At 38.7% G+C, this 20,853-nt stretch overlaps 1 protein-coding gene across 3 annotated transcripts in view; it reads left to right on the top strand.

The window, feature by feature from the left end:
• Positions 1–20,248, top strand: part of LOC149022213 (Transducin/WD40 repeat-like superfamily protein) — an 88,704-nt gene extending 68,456 nt beyond the window's left edge. For 2 of the 3 annotated variants that reach the window (XM_089150384.1, XM_089150385.1), the window contains exons 19-21: positions 16,805–16,851; positions 17,080–17,787; positions 19,497–20,247. In XM_089150384.1, the coding sequence (XP_089006510.1) occupies positions 16,805–16,851; positions 17,080–17,787; positions 19,497–19,878 (1,137 nt within the window). In that variant the 3' untranslated portion in view covers positions 19,879–20,247. Of the gene's footprint in view, positions 1–16,804; positions 16,852–17,079; positions 17,788–19,496 lie in introns of all 3 variants that reach the window. The other variant, XM_089150386.1, reaches the window with a different exon arrangement.
• Positions 20,249–20,853: the final 605 nt, after the last annotated feature.

The raw sequence follows: 20,853 nt of genomic DNA, 5'->3' as shown, positions 1-20,853 counted from the left end.
AACTCTGCAACAACCTCTTATCCTTTAACCCATCGTGCTCAAGTCCCTTTCTTTCTTTCTTTCTCTCTTTCTCTTTTTTCTTCTTTTATTTTTATTTTTTTTTTTTTTTTTTTTTGCTGCTTTATAATTTCTTCAAATTGCAAGAATATGTTATGGTTGATTATTGATTATATATTGAAGGCTTTGATTGGTATAGAAAGATTTCCTTTCTATCAGATTCTTGTTTTTTTCATTATTTGCTCATGCATCTTAAAAGACAGCCATTGTGGTTCATGCATTTTCAAAGATCCCTAGGGCTTGGCTTACTAATTAGTGGAATATTCTTTTATTGAATCACCTAACCTATAGAAACATTAGGTAGCCAAATTTTTGTTCCCTCGGACATGATTCCAGTTTATTTGGTCGTTTTTTACTTCACTGCTCATCCTCTGAAGTCAGTTAGAGACATTTCTTGAGGAATCATGGCATGTTTGACCAAGCTGATCTATTTTTAGAAGGTGGAGGTGATGCAAGTCTATAGAAAAGCTTGAGGATAAAGTGTTGAAGAAAATAAACCAATTCTAGAATATATGAGCATATTTAGAATCAAAATATCTCTCTTTAAGGCACCAAAACAGTACATACTTCATACTTGTACAGTTTTTGTAAAAAAAATTGTCATTGGACAAAGTTGTCTCATCATACTTTGTTCTCTATTTTATACTTTGTGAAATTTTACATATTGCTTATTTGTAGTGTTCTATGCCTCAAAGTTGTATTTTGTGTATATCCTACGTATTATCCTATTGACTGTTGGTGTTGCACTCCTATGACAAGGAACAAATTTCGGTCGAAATGGGAATTTCGGCCTTGCAAGAGGACACTTTTTTCTGCACACTTGTAACTTCAATTTCGAGCCTCATATGGGCTCAAATTGATTTGGATTCTTGCATACTACCTATTTCAAGCATAATAAACACTATAGAACTACTAGTTTACTAAAAAACCATTAAAAATGCTACATCCAAGTATACACTACATATGAGAAGAAGCAACTCAAGCAAGAATGTTAGTAACTTAGTATGTTATTAATTACAAGTCTATTCTATTCAATGTCTCCCTCTTCCGTTTGCACCCTATACAAATGACAATACAAGTCCCATGATGTTTGCCCCATATAGTTGTCGACGTAGTTAGCAACTGCAGCTTTGTACGTGGCCTCATCCACATGCATAAGAATTTCCTAACGGTGGGAAGTTGTGAATCTCCAAATAAAGAACTGGCTGTGGAATAAAGTGAAAGATCTGCTCATCAAGTGAAGGAGCACCATGACTGTCAGTAGAAGGATCAGATCCATACTGACAATAAGGTCCCAGTGGCTGACTACGATAGGTGACAGTGGGAGGGACACCATAAGCTCTATAAGTTGTTCCATAACCATAAGGCTCCACTAGTGGCTGACAGGCCTAACCCTGAATCTGATAGCCAAGAGGGACACCGTATGGTTCATAACCATAAGCTCCATAAGTCGACCCAAAAGAACCAATACTCTCCACAGTAGTATCATATGAGGACTCTGCATGCCTATGCCATCCGGATCCTCTGGAGGTGGAGGAGTCTTTAGAAGCATCAATGCTCATCGATCTTATAGATCCCACCAAGCTCTCTGCATCAGCCGGACGGTAGGACCCATATGATGCCGTGTCCTCTGTGCTATAGCCGTGTTGTCTCCCCTTCCTCTTCCTCGAATATGTAGAGGAAACATTTTGGCTTCGAGATACAGCTCCAGTATGGTCTGAATCCCATGTCCCGTGGGTGAACTGACTCTTGCCTGTGAATCTTGGTGGTCGTCCTCCCCCCTTGACTCTCACGTATTGGTGGTGGTGGTGGTCTGTCCCTAAGATCAGCTGAATCATGATCAGGAGTTCCAACACCCTCCTCATCCCTTCCATCATCATCATCACCACCATCGTCGTCATTGCCGGAGGCCTGAGTCACCTTATCCTCAGTGTCAGACCAGACAATCAAATCCTCACTCTGGGTGGATGCACTAGGGTGTGGCACGAAGGGACAGGCGGGTGCTGCATGTGCACTCCCCTCCTAGGCCATGAAGTCCTCCACATCAGCCCCCATCTCCTCTGCAATCTGTCTACTGGGACGACCTCCCTCCTCATCCAACAATGGCTCTCCACTGTCCTTAATCCAGTCAACTACTAGGTTATCATCATTATTCATCTCAAATATGTCGGCCAACTCGATATTGTTACTCTCCTCTGTCCATCCCTTGTCTAATATGATCCTCTCTTAGTCTCATATTATAGTGTATGTAGACAAGGTCCTCTAGACGCTTTACACCCAATCAGTTGCGCCTCTTCGAGTGAATGAGGCTGAAGGTGCTCTAGTTTCGCTCACCCCACTTTGCTTGCAATCACACTTAAGTGGGGTGAGTCATGTCCAAATTGCAACCACCGCTCATTTGCAACAAACATAGACTCCAAGTCATTTTAATACTTAAATAACTAAATTAAAGATAGAATATAATAATTAAATATATAATGAAATAAATGAATGAACTTACCCCCAAGGGCGGATTCCCGTCCCGATACGGCCACAGAATGATCGAAGCTCCAAGTGGCATCCCTAAATGCCTTTATCTAATATATAAAGAGAAAAAAACAATAACTAGTTACTAGGTTAATGACTTAGTATAAAACTATAAATTGTGAATATCAAATGATTCAAATCACTGTCTCACCTCCATAAGGATGACTGCTTGTTTAGATGGATCCGGTTCCAACTTCTCCACTGCAGTTTGGATGGCATCCATCAAATCTTGCCTCATCCCAAGATTATCCTTGTAATGGTACTTGGGATTTAAATAGTATGTTGTGTAAGAAAAAATGTCATAAAAGGGAATATTTAATGCTTAATAGTGTGATAACATAATAAAAATTAAATTAAATATTAGACTTAACAACTACCAGCCTTATGCAGTGAATGCTGCAACATAGACTGCCATCTAAGTTCGATGATTTCGATGACTCTCTTGTTGCCGTGTGGGTGGACCTAAGCAACTTGCTGCTTCATCTCTCTACTGCAACAAATATGTGTGGTAGAGTAGGTTTTCTCTGCTGATCTACCATCCTCAACACATGCATCAAAGGCTCAAGCATCTTCACCATTATCCTCACATTATGCCAGAAAGTCTCATTGAGTATGGTCAATTGTGCTCTCCTTCCTCCCACGAATGAAGAACCCTCCCAACTAAACCACTCCTCTGATGCAAACATGCTCCTAAGGCCAGTCTTCCTACTCTCAAAGCTCTGCAGTGCTATCCAATTAGTAGCAAATCTGGTTACATGGTTCTCAAAGTGGCCGCCTAGGCGGCAAAGCGGTTTTTGAACCGCTTAAATTGTGACCGCTTAACTAACAGGCTGATTTCTTACCGCTTTTTTTCTTAGGCACTACCGTTTTGCTGCCTAGATGCTAAAGCAGCCGCTTTTTTTACATTTTGTAATTTGTGCATATTATTATTATTATTTTTTTAATCATAATTTATTCTACAATGCTGTATATAAATATAAATATGTGAGCCATTTCGGAATCGAGGCTCAAAGTGCCTGTCGGCAATAGAATGTGAAGCATGAGTCATATTCAATGATTACTAACATAGTACATATTGCTTTTCTTTCATTTTCATTTTTCACATTGATTACTGATATAGTACATACTACATAATGATTGTTATGAATCTTATGATGCTTGATGAGATGAAGTTATGTTTTTGTTCTTTTTTTGGATAGTTTTTCATAATTGTGATTCTTGAATGTTTTTTATTTTTTTATTTTTATGAATGTGATTGTTGAATGTTTGTTTAGTACTTTAGTTGATTATAAAAAGTATTTGTATTAAAAAGTAGTTATATTAAAAATAATGACTAAACCGCTTTGGTCGCTTTATTGCCGCCTAAGCGCCGCTTAGTCGCCTAAACACCAAGACGGAGCCCCAGTCGCTTTGGTTGCTTTGCCGTTTTAATAACTATGTCTGGTTATGCCTGGCCTCACTAACTTACCTTGACACTTGTCCCTCATCATCCTTAATGCATAGGTGTGGTTATAGATGAAGGTGCTAACTTGTCGGGCTTGCTCCACGGTCTTCTTCACAAGCCTGACCTTTCCGATGTTTTTCAACATTAAGTCAATGCAATGAGCAGCACATGAAGTCCAAAAGAGTTTATATTTGTCCATCCATCGAGGCATCAATAGTTCAATACAAAGTTATAAAGCGTACATGTAATGCAAATATATGTATTTAAAAATGAAAATTAATACTATATGTTTAGATACCTTGTATTCTCCTGCATCTTCAACCCAGCTTTCTTGTAGTTGGAGCCATTATTAGTCACAATTTGGACCACATTTTCCACTCCAACCTCCTTCACTTTAATAATTTATAAATATATTTTGCATCCTTCTTATCACCGGATGCATCTACTGACTTGAGGAACACTGTCCTCCCGTCACAATTCAACATGAAATTGACGATGCACTGTCTAGTGGGACCAGTCCAACCATCACACACTCCATAATGAGCCCACATGAGCTTTAATCTCTTAATATACTCATTTAAGTCATTTTTATGCTTAGGCAAATAGACATTATATATATCTGATATGGAGTGGGGCCCTGTACACCACTCGCAGCCTTGCCTATCTCCTCAATTATATCTCTATAGTAGGGCCCATGAGCTGTATGTGCTGGAATACTATGGTAATAAGCCCATTTGGAGAAAGCCATCCCCACTTTTTCCTTCACACTCCCCCATAACTGCTTCAATTTTTCTGTTTATGCTCAGGCCTCGCAAATAGGGCCGGATCATTGTGAAGAATCTCAAGATCCAAATCTATAGGATGTGCTAACGAAGCTCGGCCCCTTGTAGGGGTCCGTGGGATAGGAACCTCTTGCCTCACACTCTGAGTCCTCCTCATAGGGACTTGGGAGTTGCCTCTGCCTCCCATACCTAGTGGCTCTCTAGAGGACCCACAACCCAGACCCCTCTATTGCCTCCTCATGTCATCAACCCTCTGTTGCTCCCTACTCATCATCATCGCCCTTCTGATCTAATCGGCCTCTGGATCAAGGTCACATCCATACTCTCCTGGCTCATCCAGACCATTATACTCGGGATCTGGAAGGTCATCTAAGCATGCATCCTCAAACTCCTCCCTTTGTGTTCTCTTATCTTTCCTCTTTTGCTTTCCCCCACTAATATATGAGGCCATTGCCCTCTTGACCTCTACGGGCACCTTTGGGCACCTTACTACATCCCTGTTTTCACCAGCTAGATGTACCTTTAGTCTAGTGGCCCCACCTCCTATTTGTTTCTTGCAGTAATTACACTCGCTCTTCCTTCTATCAGCTGTCAGTGGCCTCCCGTGTTGCCGACCTATGTCTGACATCTTTGAATGAGAGTGCCTGATACAAAAAATACACACTAAGTATCTTGAAAAGCTCCACACTATGCTCCAAAAATGACATACATGCTTCTAATAATAACCTCCTATTTTTAAATATATAAATATAAATATATATATATATATATATATATATATATATATATATTTTTTTTTTAATTTTTTAAATACAGTAAAATTACATAATTAATAGAAAAAAATTAATTCAACACCATCACAGCAATATGGTGTCTCAACTCTCATATACATTAATTTTGAAGCTCATACATGTACTATACATATACATTTTTAGCAATATACATAATTTAGTAAATAATTTTTAATAATAGAAAAATAAAAGAATAGTAGGAAGAGTAAAAAATTAATTTTGACACTACAAATTCATATATCAACACTATAAAGTAAACATACTTAAAGTTGGAAACAATCTAAGATGATTTAAGGCACAAACAAAACAAAAATTAAAAAAATGAGGAAGTTGGTTACTCACCTTGCAAGATTTGAGAAAATGCACAAATGGAGGAGCAAATCTAGTGTTTGAATGAAATGGAGTTGTAGAAATTAGGTGAAAAGAGAGGTGAAAGCAAGAGAAATCACAAAAAAAAAAAATCAAAATAGGGTCAAAATGTGCCTGGCGATATCGCTCGATATGCTCAAAAATGGCGGTAAGTTGAAAACTAGCTTGAAACAAGACACTTTATAACATGCGATGGTGTCGTTTCGGCTCAAATATCGGTCGACACGACACGATACAATACACTTTTCATGCATGTCCACTATTTTCGTTTCGTTTTCAAATTTTGTAGACATTTCAAGCGATATTTCGACCATATCACTCGACTTTTCTTCCATGCCCTAAATATCTGAATGAACTAAAGAAAACAAAAACTCACTATAAGGGACCAGCGGGAGGATAGGTGGCACGATAATGCTTTCCCAACTCACATGTCTCACAATTTAACTTAAGACACTGACTTTAAACAAGGAAAGATGGCCTAAACGACAGTGCCATTTGAAAGCATCTATGTCATCATCAAAAAGAGCCATAATAAGGGTAGCATAGTCCAAATAGTAAAGTCTGTTCCTTTTATACCCTCCACCAATTGTCTTCCTAGTGTAAAGGTCCTAGAAAACACAGGAATTAGGAGTAAAAGTTACGAAGCAATTGAAAACTTTAGTTAACTAGCCAATAGATAATAAATTAAAAGAAAAATTAGCAACATGAAGCACAAATGACAAGGTAAGGGAAGGTGTAGGAGAAACACTTTAAGAGCCTAAAATAGGTGTGGAAGTTTCATTAGCGATGATAACATAGTTATTTGTAGTAGATTTAGAAAACGAACTAAAAAAGTAATGACTTACCAGTAACTATGTTATCATCGCTAATGAAACTTCCACACCTGTATGAGAAAGAGTGGCAGCAGAAGTACCAGTGGATGTGGAATCAGTGGTCTCAATATTTGTGGACGGCGAAGGATTTCGGTTACATCCTCTCAAAGAGTCTTAGACAAGTTCCCAGAAGAAGATCCAAAACCACTATCATTGTTTGCTACTGTGTCAATACCACCATCAAATATGGCATGATTGGCAAGTTGCTTGGCCCAACAAGCTTCCACTAAGTGTCCAATTTTACCACAATGAGTGCAAAGCCTAAATGCCTTATCAGACTACTGAACACCATGACTTCTAGGAGGTTGACTTAACTCCTCTTTAACCATAACCATGTCCCCTTCCAGGAGATGTAGTAAACACAGAATTTTCACCTTTAGAACTATTTTCAGAAGAACCCCCTTCAGGCAAGGCAATTCATTGAAGTCTAGAATATGTTTCACTGAGGTTGGGGACATGGTCACTAGCATGAATATGTCTTTTCACGGATTTAACTCAGGGTTCAATCTTGCAAGAAACTTGGATACAAAAAACTCAATCAATTGTGCCTTAAGTTTCTCTATATGTAGTGAGAGGTTGAAAGACATTCAACTTCTCTATCATGCCTTTAAAAGAGTTGTAATAATCCTACAAAGACTTGTCAACTTGCTGAAGTTGAAATAGCTTTTTATAAATACTACAAATCCGTCATATTTTAAGCCTAGGAATAGGTTTCGTGCAAGTCATCCCATATTCCCTTGGCAGTCTTGTGAAACATAACATTGGTAGCAATATCAAGTTCCATGCTATTCCACATCCAAATTTTGATGACAACATCATCTTGGGTCCAACTAGCATAGGAAATGTCGGTCTCAGTAGGTGGTGCAGCCTCAATGAACTTATGCTTACCTTTTGCAAATATGTAAAACACAAACAGCTTGTGACCAAAGCAAATAACTGGAAATACCTTTGAGTTTGATGGGGGTAATTTGAACATTAATTGGATCAACTTGTGATCCCTTAGATTCTGCAACACTTGTAGTTGAATCAGCAGTGATTAAAGACATAATAACTTGTATCAGATATCACACAATCAGTTGGGTAGAAACTTGAATAAGTATCCCAAGTAGAAAGTGCAATAGAAATTCTGCAATTTTCAGTCCGAATGGGAAGAAAAAGGGATCTCTAATGAATGGGGATAAAAATCAGAATATAATCTGAGTTCTGGGACGTTAAAAACATAGGGTAATAGAAAGAGTAGATTGGTTCATATGAATACCTGACCTAACAGTGTATTAGGTGGAGCATTAGATGGCTGCACACCAAGGAAAACAGAACACAAAAAAGGGCTTCAGAAGAAAGAATGGAACAACACTGTTTTTTATTCAACACAGTTCTGATGCCATGTTAGCAAATAAGCTTTAATGAATCAAATCAGTGCTGGAAGAAGGAGAATACAGGAGAAGATGAGAGAAGAACCACAGCAAAGGTTTGCAATTCTAGCGAAGTAAAACTAGAATGGTGGGCTTCCTTTATTTATAGATCTTAAGAGTTAAGCATCCAACTAGAGAGACGAGAAACTTTATCAAACTAATCCAATCCCCCAAAGGATTGTTCATGGAACTACTATCGAGATTCATAGAGAATTTCCCAGAACCCCAGTCCAGCCTACCCGACAACTAATCAGAACCACCAGGCAACGTGAGTCTCACTGAAATAAGTAAGATGGTATACCATAATTATCCAGCCAGGCTGACCAAAGTTCTTCCCTCAATGAAAGGAATTGTTTGCTCTTGTCCACGCCGGACTGCTCTAAGGCCTAATCAGGGCATTCCCATTCACAGCCTTTGTCTTACCGTGGGCTTCTCTTGCTTTAGCGCAAAATCTAGCCAGCAAAGGAAGACACAAGGTCTGGGCAGCTTAGCCTTCTTCTCTTTAAGGCGATTAAGCATGTTCCATGGGATTACTCTCTTTCATCATAGCTTATGTTTAAATTCTAGTCTGAGGTGCGCGGTTAGGAAGAAGTCCTCTAAAGGAAATAAAAAAGTACAACTTGTGGACAGAAACTTCTAGTCTTCTAACTACTAAAAGCTGTCCAAGATGGAAACTATAGAAAAGGAAAGTTTTGAAATTAGTAACTAATAGAAAAATAGAGAGTATACTCTCTAAAAATCCTAAACCTTGTCCACCAAGGTTCCTAAACCAAAAATAAAGCAATGCAATCAGACCAAAAAAGGAAATCACCACCAAAGCAAGCTTGTGCACCAAGGCAGCAGCCTTGGTGCTTCACATTCTTAAATAGGGTCGAACAAAAGTGATGATGGCACAACGCCTTTATAATTTGTATTTCCGCTAATGATGGCCGTTGCAATGATTGTCATCATGGTCAATGCCAATGAGACACCACTGTGGCTTCCTATTCAAAGAAGTCGTATTTCTAGGGAGAGGTTTATACAGAAGCAGAAAAACTGTGGAATGGCGTAGAGTACAATTTTGATGGCTGCATGCATAGGGATCAAGCTCCGCATCTCTTCATCATCTTCTTCTCCTGTTATCACTGTCTGTGGCTTTTCTTAGAGTTCTGCTGTTTTGCTGTTACTGTTGCTTTCACTTCAACAACAAGCACAGTCTTTATAAATTTGAATCCTGAACCTGGAATAGAATCAAACCCAGCTTTCCAAATCTGTCAAAATTGTTCGTTAGAAAGTGGGTACTGGGTAGCCAGCTAGCCTACTTTTGAATTTTCCCTAGATCCCAAAATAAGAAGGTTTCGGAGTTCCGACCATGATTCAAGAACTCAGTTTTGGAGACCAATTGTCAGCGAAAAAGCCAAGTTGGGCACTATGAGTTGGTGCACTCTATTTTGGTTGAGCTCAAGCCAAGTTTAAGTGGGAAACATATAATTACAATAAATACCAAGCAGTCACCAAGATACCAGAGGACGTATGGGATGTTTACTCTATCCCACCTTGTCTGTATTTTTGAGAAATCAGCTAGTACTGAATTGAACCCTCCATTGCTTCACACCCATCCTATAAGAAAGTAAAGGATCTTTTAATCAGTTGGGGCTGGAATCGATCTCTCATCCACAAATTTTTCAAAACCAGAGAAGGAGATGATGGAGGAGAAATAGTTGAGAGAGGCTTCATGTTAGTTCACCTCCAAATCAATTCGTATTAATAGAACAAGGAAAAGGGAGATAATTATAATCAAAATTGGGAACCAAAAATACGAAGGAAAGCAATTACTTGTGCTAGAATCCTTCCAAGCGTTAGCTCAGGCATCAGTCCAGAGACTGGATTTTTTCCCACTTTTAACCTTTTGCCCACTCATAACATATTCTAGCACTCCTCTTAAAGTTGGAGCATGTACATTAATCATGCCCAACTTATTACAAACTTCATTATTCCCAGAGGCTTTGTAAATAGGTTCACTAATTGTTCTCTAATGAGAACATGATTTGAAAAACAAGTGCTCGCTATAGCTTCTCATGAACAAAATGGCAATCAACTTTAGTATGCTTTGTACATTCATGAAATATAGGGTTTGAGGCATTACAGACAGCAGCTTCACTATTATGAGTTACAACATAAAAATATAGGCAAACTTTCCACTAACCAAGCTCTCCCATGTTCCCAACGACCTTATCCATACTGACGTGTCCAAATCTGACTGAATCACCTGGATCACTAAATCAACTTGTAAAACAGAAAAAACGAGCATAAGCCGACCTAGGGTAGTCGGGAGGCCGCCTCCGATGATCTAGTCAGTTTGGAGCGCAACACTAAGAAAATTTTGTGCAGTTGCAAAGACTTAGAATGAATGTTAACAAAGTCGTCTGCCTTGTGGCCTAACACGTTCAGTTGCCATTGTGGTGCCTCGGTCACCTAAAGCAACGCGTGCAATTTTGTCCGTTCATCCAGCTTAATCTGAGCTATTGATTTAAATCGTGGTTTAAGAGGGGGTCATGTTCCTCTTCATTTCTATTGTTTCTTCTTCCTCACACAGTTGATTTCTCCACTAGTCTCTGCTACAACTCACCTCTGCATCCTCCAGTGTCCGTTTTATTTCTGGTGCTCTGTTTGTGCGTCCCACAATTCTGCTTTCCATCCTCATTCTTTCTATCATCACCAATAAGTCTGCTGCCTCTGCTTCATCCATTTTTTCCATTGTTATAGCTTTGTGTTGTTTCCCTTTGCATTGCTATATGTGCCTTTAGTTAGGGCTTTTTCCTTCATCTATCTTCAATGGGTAGGCATTTTGAGGGTGACAGCGGTCAAGTTGGTGGGGTTAGTATAGCCTCTAGTGGTTTGATCCCTTTACACTAGTAATTTGACCCATTCTCTAACCCTTCTGAACTCCTACCTTCTTCCCATCCTAGCTAACTCAGACCAGCAGGTTACTTAATTCAGGGTGGAAGCCCATGGTCGGTGCCTATCACTATTGAATTTGCCCCAGCTATCAAGGAGCCCGGTGGGAGCTTCTCATTGCCAAACACCCTGAATACCATTATGAGACTGCAGTTTCAGAATGGTATCTACCGATCTCTAAAGAAACCCGACCTTCAACATCTCCGGGATGCTTATAGGATTGTTGACAATTTTGTTCTTCATCTCTCGGCCCTTCACTAACGTGTAGACTCTGATCCCTCTGGCAGGTTCACGCTCTATAATGATGCCCTTCTCGACAGCCTTCCCCTCTCATTCCATAATTTTCTTAAAACCATCCTCTGCCATTGGGACATTAGCATGGGTGTGCTTCTCTCAAATAGTTGGAAAATTCTTACTGGGTTCTGTGGTTTCTTCTTCAACCTCGGTCTTGAACCGACCCTTTACCTTTTCTTTTGTTTTATTCTCTAAATAAGTCTGCCCAGCCTAGTTGGGTATGTTTTTTGAAGCGCTCCGAGTGGTCGGGGGATTTCATCACATCATATGTTCCCTAGATGTCAAACGCAACAGCTGAGTTAAAAAATTCATAAAGCCAGGGTATTTTTGGTTTAGGGAGAGCATTATATAGGCTGCTACAGACTACAGTTTATATTTACAGAGAGATGGATGGATAGTTATCAGAAACACCACTATTAGAGGCTAGAGTTAAACCCACCACAGCAAGTTCTGATGTTCCTATTCTTTTGCCTGTCTTAACCAAAACCAGAGTGCCCTTGAACACCATGCAAAAAACCCACCGGTGCTCTCCTAATTGTGATAGAAAGAGACCTGCAAGCCACAAGAGGTAGTATCATTATTCAGCCAATTAATACTTCCGAGTTCAACAGAGATTTGTGAGTGATCCAAGGGTTCCTCAGAGTGATTGTAATCTGTGGCACTTTGCAACTTCCAGTCAGTATTTAACAGCTTACATCTATCAGGGTGGCAGATTTATGTTGGAAAACAACCTTCTTTCGAGTATTCCAGATGTAATAGCAGGTAATTGCCAGGACAGAAAAGAACCAAGATCTCAATTTTAAATCTTTTTTGACCATAAGAAAGCATTTAAACAGAAGTCAAAATGCTTGGTTCAGATATTATTTTGGTATTTAATCCCAAAATTCTGCAACTCCAATTATGATCTGTCCAAGAGCATTAAAAAAGAGATGCATTTCAGATTCTGGATGAATATTACAGAAGGCACAAAATGGATAGCATGGTAACCAATTTGCAATGACACAGCTAACATAAAGACCATTATTGATCATTCTCCAAAAGAAAATTTTATATGGAGGTAAAATCTTCAGATGCCAAAAGAATTTCCACCATCTGTTGGGAAGCAAGGAAGAGAATGAACATCCTAAAGTAAGGAAGCGGTATGCCAACTTGGTTGAAAAGGTGCCATTTTTAGATGGTGTAAAGGACAGATGAAATCATAATTTGAATAGAAGTAAGTTTGGCTATTTGAGAAAAGTTATCCAAGTAGGCAACACCGTACACCTGATACCCTTTTACCACAAGTGTAGCCTTCAAACATGGAAAAGAGCCTTTTGGGTTAACCTTCAGAACATAAACCAAATGGACTTCCATGAGGGTAATCAATCAGGATCTTAAGTCTGATTCTCCTTCAATGCTAACTGCTTCTCAGTTATAGCATAATCCAGTTAGGATTAGATAAGGCCTTTGAAACAAACTTAGGAACAAGACAACCCTTGATGGTAAATGAAAAGGAATGAAAAGAAGAGTGAAACCAGCATAAGAATTGTTGTTAGAAATAAGGCGCTGAATGCAACTCCAAGTACCTTATGGAGGTAATCAAAACACCAAGATCAGAAGGAATGCTAACCTCAGGATTCGTGGACAAGGGTACCCTGGAGGTAGACTCCATGGGAAGAAGATGGTAGTAGCTATCTTCATACAACAAGCATAGACATCTGTAATTGATGACTTTGGAAGGATAGGGAGCAGCACAGAAGAAGACTGTGTTGCAACTTCCAGAGCCACAGACTGAACAACAGAGACATGAAGATCAGTGTCAATTTAGGAAATACTAAAAGAAGCAGCTGATAAGGCATGGACTCAAAAAAGGATATATCAACTGTGATAAAATATTGCAGGGCTCAGAAGAATAACTACCCCACCCCTTGGGTTGCTGGAATACTAAAGAAAGCTACACTTTAGAGATCTGGAATCTAACTTAGAGAGCCTGGGACAATAATTGTGAATAACACAAGCATGGCCGAAAACAGAAGGTGGGAAAACTTAAAGGGGACCAGTTGGATACATAATTTGAGGTTTCATGAGATCTCACTGAGATTCATTTTTGACCTTGAGATGGATCTCATGCGAAATGAGATGATCATAGAAAACTACAACATCTCAGCTGAGATCTTAGTCGACTCATGATCTCGGTTCAACCCAGTCTTCAAAAATACCATATTGGGCTAAGACGTCTCAATGACACTCCTTCTGACTTTGCTGGTTTTGGTGTTTTGGTTAGATTTTTCGCTGGAAAGTTGGTTGGATCTCTACCTAGGGTGCATAAGAAGCTATTTAGTTCATCTAGAACAAAGATATACAGATTTTGAAGCCAATCTTGAAGCAAGGGGAGTGTTCTTCCCAAACTCTATTTTCCCCCAAAAAAACTATGTTCTACATTGCTGGAGGTGGTGTTGGTGCTTGTGAGGCATAAGTTGGAGGAGTTGCTTAGTCATTGATTTTACTCTTGTACTCTCGTGGTGTAACTTATAAGTGCCTCAATGATTTAATTTGAAATGTGAACAACAAGACATGTTTGATGTATTATTTGACTTTATACGTTTGCTTTTTTGTTTATATCAAGTAATGGTTTTTATTTCCATGTTTTATAAGTTTGCATATTCACTCCTTCACCATATCAATTTCAAAGTTAGGGTTAAGTTGGAACTCATAGATACACTTGTTTTCTCACAAATCTAAAGCCATTGTTGTATTTAGGGGGCCTAAAATAGACTAAATACCAAATTCTAGCCCAAATTGATCCCTAATACCTGCTAAGATGGGCCTTCGAGTTGGGTTGAATTGATTGAGGATTTTTACCAGATCTTGACTAATCTTGCGAGATCTTGGTTTTTTGAGGGAGCTAGGTCCCTTCGAGATCGAGATCTCAATCCATGGTTGGATGTATAAAGCAAGCAAAATACTACCCTATAAATTCACCCCACAAAAAAAAAACATTGTAAAACAAAAGAAGGCATGCAATCAATAAAGCAACAAGCGGTTAAAACTTAAACGGCATCAGCCGAGAAAGTCTCGTCCATTTTCATCTCAAACAAAAAGGAATGAGTAGTGTCCATTAGTCTCTATTCTCCTTTTCGTTATGCCATTCTGCTGAGGGGTATAGGCTCTAAAAGACTAACGAACAATATAATATTACCACAAAGTCATCATATGATGGCGGGGAAAATATTCTTTTGCCTTACCACTTCGAAGAATACTTACAGGAACATTAAATGAAGTCTGTATTTCAGCCACAAAACTAGAAAATCTAGAAAGTAGCTGAGAACGTTTTTTTCATTAATTATGACCAAGTAACTCTAGAATAATTGTTCGCAAAAGTGACAAAATAATGAAACCTGAAGTAGATGAAATAGGATACAAACCCCACATAGCAGATTGCTCTAGAGAAAAAGGTTTTTCAGATGGAAGACAACCAAACTTGCAAATTTTTGAACCAGGGCTGTTCAGGCTGTTGGTGAGGTTTGAGCACTCGATGGCTTTCTGCCTTTTGAGGGGGTTTGAGCATTCGATGGCAATCTGCCTCTGAGGGGGCTGACGATAAAATGAAAGAAAAGGCTTATTTGAATTTGTAGGAGTTGAAATAAAGTCCCAATTCATAGCATTTGGTTGAATGGTTTTAGGGATACAAGGTCAATGGGGTTTTAATGGGAGTTCAGGGCTGGAACTTGAGGGGATTGTGGGCCAGGTAGTGATGAAGATCACCACGAAAGGTGGTGTAGATTAATCATTGGGCTAGTAGTTTTCACACAAGGCTAGAATCAGCCCATATGGTTTCGTTTACTGTATCTCACCCACCATAGAATATCCATGAAATCTGATGAAAATAAAATGTATTCTTTCTTCTTGGGGAAATTTTTTTTGTTCTTCACCAGGGTCGGGCAGCCTAACAATGGCAGCCTAACAATAAAATCCCAGCAGGGTTCACGGGATGGAGGGAAAAGAAGGAAACCCTTGATGATGCTGCAATTATCACAAAATCTGGGCAGTAACAGGGCAGCTTAAATGAAGCAGCAGCAGTAACATTTAACCAGCAAAAAAATGGTTTGGGATGATCAGCAATAGTCTTTGATGAACTTCTTCAGCGGCAGCAGCAGCAGTACTCAGGTTCCAGTACAAGGTAGTTTGAACAAGAGGAAGAAAGAGAAGATTTAAAAGAAAATGGAAAATTAGAATGTGTGGTTTAGCACTCAATAGCAAGGTTCCTTCAACCCTGGAGTTGAGTTCTCACAGCAAGGCCATCAGTCCATTTTAATACTCAGCATGCACAAAAGAATAGTAGCATCAAATCAAAACTTCTTCAATTAATTCATAAAGCATTAGGGTTGTTAGTAGCCTTTTACATATTTTAATAGGATCCCATAGGCTTGCTTACAAATGGAAACTACTAATTTATAAAATAAAAGCTAACTCAATAGGAACAAAGTAGAAACTTTCTAAAATTAAGAACAAAAGTATGCTTGCAATAAGACTAGTTCTGTCAGCATAAAATAGGAAAAACCATATATATAGAAATTAAATAAAATCACTCCCCAACAAAGTAGAAACTTTCTAAAATTAAGAACGATAGTATGCTGACAATAGGACTATTTCTCTCAGCATAAAATAGGGAAAACCATATATATAGAAATTTAATAAAATCACTTCCCAAAGCTGCAGTTGAAATCCATGCAGGGGTCCACTCACGATCACGATCTTCTAGGACACCAGAGAAAAAAATGGGCTGTGACATCATTCGTGTGATTGGTGGCATGACCAGTGTCTTGGTCTTTCTTCTTCATGTTTTTCTTACATCAATCTATGAAGTCTTTACCTCACTACCATGCTGACATATCCTGTGACACTTTAACTCGTGGTCAAGTGTTATTGGGTTTAAATTGCCGAACACCCTTTTCTGTGCATGAAAACACTGCCTTATGAATATTTTCTCTGTTTTGAAACATTTCATTTTTTTTTCAGTACATGATCACAGGACTTTCGGTTGTTACTTAGGAGTTTGACCATGCCATGCCATCTCATGCAACTCATCTTTCTTCTTTTGTGAAAATATATGTGGAGGGGCCGTAGTTGCTAGAGCTAGTTTTTACCATATGATGATGATTCGGAAGTTTTTTGTTTTGTACATTCAGTATTCATAATAGTGACCAAGGGAGGCAGGAGACTGGCACAGTCACTGCCTCCAAACTGTAGGATTCAGATTGCTGTTACTTGTTTCCTCTTGTGTGAGTTACGCTTTGTAGTACCATGGGTCTAACAGGTAAAATCTGTATAATGATTTTAGGTTCGTGGCATTGATGCTGAACTTTTGGATCCAATGTATCAAGCAAGGTTATTTCTCCCTCCCTCCCCCCCCCCCCCCCCCCCCCTTTCTTTTCTTTCCTCCTCTCTCTCTTTGCGGTTCCTCATTGTCTTGTGCAACTTAAATTCCTTCATATGATTCTTGTGCCTTTCCAAACCTAATTGCATTTCAAAATTAGATGATGATTGTTATTTCTGCGTTAATTTGCTCGTGGAATTCAACACTTCAACTCTTACTTTTCAATGTAACATTCTCAGGGTACAAAAGGCTGTTGTTGAGTTCTGTTGGATTGGTGGGCAGCAAGTTGAAGTTTTGTCAGACACGATTCCTGACCATGAAATTGAGACTTCTATTGGTTTCTCTGGCATTGATTTGGCTTATTGGGAGTCTAACATTTTGTGGTCTTTAAAGCGGTATGATGAAGTTGAAAAAACACTGGTTCTTTGGGATGTCATTGCAGCATTGTCAGCTTTCAAGCAAGCGACACCAAATTATGTGTATGCTGTACTGATTAAATGGATTTCAAGTTGGCTTGATAGTTACCCTGAGGGTGTTTCAACTGAAGACATCTTATTTCAGGCATCGAGATCTCTGTCCAATATTCCTTCTCGTCAGCTCCACCTTTTTAACATTATCTGTAGAAGGGTAATATTATCAGATTTCCAGAATGAAATACTCAATAGCAAACACAAGCTGGAGAAAATGGATGGTCTTGAAAGTGAGAAATTAGGTCCATGGATCAAGTTATTTGTCGACAGTGAGAGAGAGCTAAGAGAGAGGGTCGTGGGCTTCAGTTTTGCTGCTCTTTTAGGTCATAAAGGTTGTTCGGCTGCAAATTTTTCTACAGCAAGATATTGGCTCCCACTTGGTGTTGTGCCGATGCAACGGTGGGTTTCAATGAACCAAGACTTGGTACAAAATCAGCTTAGATTACTGACATCAGAAATTGGAGAGGTACATAGAAGGTACTTTTTACTTCCACCATCTATTCACTTGTAGTTATCTTGGAGAGGTTTTTCATTGTGACTTCGCATCATTGATTCTCTTAGATGTGTTTTCTTCATCGAGGCTTGGCATTCTCCACACAGGGAAAATAAATTTGAATCAGGATAGATCTCTAGGTATAGTTAATAAGGATGAAAACAGAATGTAAGTAGGGGAAATGTTTTTGACCCTCTGATAGATGATATAGTGAAAACTTACATGAAAAGCTCTAGTCGAAAGGGAAGTTTCTTATATATATTTAAATCCAGGGGTTACATCTCTATTTTAACGTGACATTTATTTTTAAATATATGTTGTTTGAACTGGTGAAATAGTTGGCAATGTAATGTTCCTGAACCAGAAAAGTTTAGTAAAAGATCAGTATTGACAGGATCTCAGAAATAGGGCAAAATTTATAACTCTAGCCTGAGATATCAGAACAAGCTACAATTCTGGTTGAGTTTAAGTTACAACCTGTACAACAACTATGCAATTATACCTGAAAAGGGTGAAGTGGTCTAACTTGCACATACAGTTTTTAGTGGCACAAAGAAAACAGGACTTCAATTCTAGATTTATAATTATAATTGTTGGAATCAGAATTTGACACCACAAAGTAAGTATGCCAAAGATAATGCAATAAATTTGGGACGATATGGATGACTAACTAGAAGGATATATTAAGAGTGATGCAATCTGAGATGTAGGAAATAGGGATCCGACAGATCAGACGATGAATAAAAAGTTGCAAGAATAGAAGAAAAAAAACAGAGAGTAGAGATCTGACGTGAAAATAAAGATGAACAGATCTAAAAGAAAGGGGAGAGAGATCGATTCTGTTCCCATGGTGAACAGCTCAATAATCCCCACATACTAAATATATGTTCGTCTGATAGGATGTAGTGTATATGTATTATCTAAATTGACTCTTAAAAGGACTTCCGATCACTCTTGCACACTGACTTTTATTAGTTGACCTAAAATAGAACTTCTCTATTAAGTATCCTAACTCTAGTTAGGTCTTTTAACATAGAAACAGTCTCCATTGTTGGTTTGAGACAGGTAACAGACGCTCCTTGAAGTGTGGGGGACGGGTAAGGTAAGGCTGCTTACACTATGACCCTCCTCAGATTTCCACAGTTGGCAGGAACCATGTGTGCTTGGTGTGAGCTTTTTATATGAACTTATAGATTAGATCCAAAATAAGATAATTGTAATCTTAGTTGAGCAGTTGTAACTGTATCACTTTGTCAATACTATAAAAATTATTTTACTGTTGTGACTATACCAAGCACTGAAGAAACTTCAAAATGAACTTACTCTTTCCTCACTTCTCAACTAATGTATGTCACTTCTTTATAGGTGCTTAAATCCTCAGTTCAGAACCTACCATTACATAACCCAAATCGGTTTCACTTCCCAACATCATATATCCTAGTTTAGTCACTTTGACCAGTATACACCAGGCATCAGCAGTCATATGATTCAAGAATGCCCCTTTGGTGTTCAAATGATTTTTTGTTTATTTGTTGATGATAAAGTTGCTGTTGCTTGAATTTATTTTGCCATATGCAATAGTGATATTCTAGCGCTACACATTCTTCAACTTTCTAGTATCTCATGTCTGCAAATACTATTTGTATTCCTAAGTGAAAATCTTATTATTTTTGTATTTTCTTTGTAAAAGCAGGATACACCCAACTTGTGACCATGCAACAGAAGAGAAATGCAGCTTTTGTTCTGCGTCAGTTCCATTTGAAAATCCAGAAGTTGCTTTCTGCAAAAGTGTGAAGTGCGCTATGGGTATTGACCAGGGCCATAGATTGCACAGATGTGCTGTTTCTATGCAGGTTTTCAACACTACTGTATCATGGTTCTGTACATGCTGCCAGAGAAGGGCTAAGAATCTGGCACCTTGGACTCTTTTTACAATGTCCTCAAGCTCCATGGATCTGAAGTCCTTAAGTGAAGGACATTCCTTTGAAGTGTCCTTGAAACCATTGTGTCCCTTCTGTGGCATATTACTACAGAGATTGCAGCCAGTATTTCTACTGTCGCCATCACCTGTGTAACTTAAATATTTATTCTATTGTTTATTATTTACATTATTATAAGAGATGGGTCTTGGTGCAATTGTTAGTGGACCATAAAGCTTAGAGGTTAAGAACTTGAAATTGCCTCTCAACAAATAATTGTTGGAGTTAAGACTGTGTGGGAAAATTGTCCCCGCATATTCTGCTTGTGTGGAAGCTTTTGGCACCCGGTGTGCCCTTGTAAGATAGTCGTGTTGGGTAAGGCGTGTACAATTGCATATAATCATAATCATCAGGTTTCCTTAAAAGAGTTTAAATTTATATCCAGCAGATTCTCACAATCAACCTATCATTTGTACTTATTCGGATGCCAAATTGATTTGCAAATTTGTCTTGGAACACGTGAAACAGCTCGAAACACCATGAGCAATACTTGGGTGATTACAGGTTCAACTTCAGTGCTGGGCATTGTGCTGCCAACGTCTAGCACTGTACTGCCAACGTTCGAGATCGAAATTGACCGACCTCGCTTTTAACCATCTGCGAGACGAACAGTGGAGATCAAAATCTCGGCCAAGATTTCAATCCTGATTGTTGGCAGCAAAATTGCACATTTAGCATTCAAGTCTGCCTGATCATTACACTCAAAAGATCATGCTTCAGCAAGAGTCTTGATCCCTTGCTTGTACTAGCAAATATTATGTGCAGCATCAATGTGGGAGCGACTAAGGGTTTCACTATTGAATTATTTTATCAATTTTTAGAGGGTAATTTTCATCTGGACCCCCTGAGGTTTGGTCCAAGTCACTTTTAGTCCAGTGTAAGTTTTCTTTTGCATATGGCTTCCCTGTGGTTTCATGAAATGATTAAATAAGAACAAGTTGAATAGAAAATGTTAATTTAATAATTTTGTGACGAAAATGCCCTTTTCTAATATATTTGTTTTTTTTAATAAGTTTCTTTCTTTTATCGAAAGAAAAAATGTGAGTCTCTCCGTCTTCTCCATCATCGGCC

Source organism: Hakea prostrata, chromosome 3 (genome assembly GCF_041222555.1).
Source record: "Hakea prostrata isolate BN-2017 chromosome 3, UWA_Hpros_2, whole genome shotgun sequence".
In the NCBI taxonomy this organism is placed as follows: Eukaryota; Viridiplantae; Streptophyta; class Magnoliopsida; order Proteales; family Proteaceae; genus Hakea; species Hakea prostrata.
Note: the sequence above shows the minus strand (reverse complement) of the source record. Positions and strands in the feature narration are given on the sequence as shown.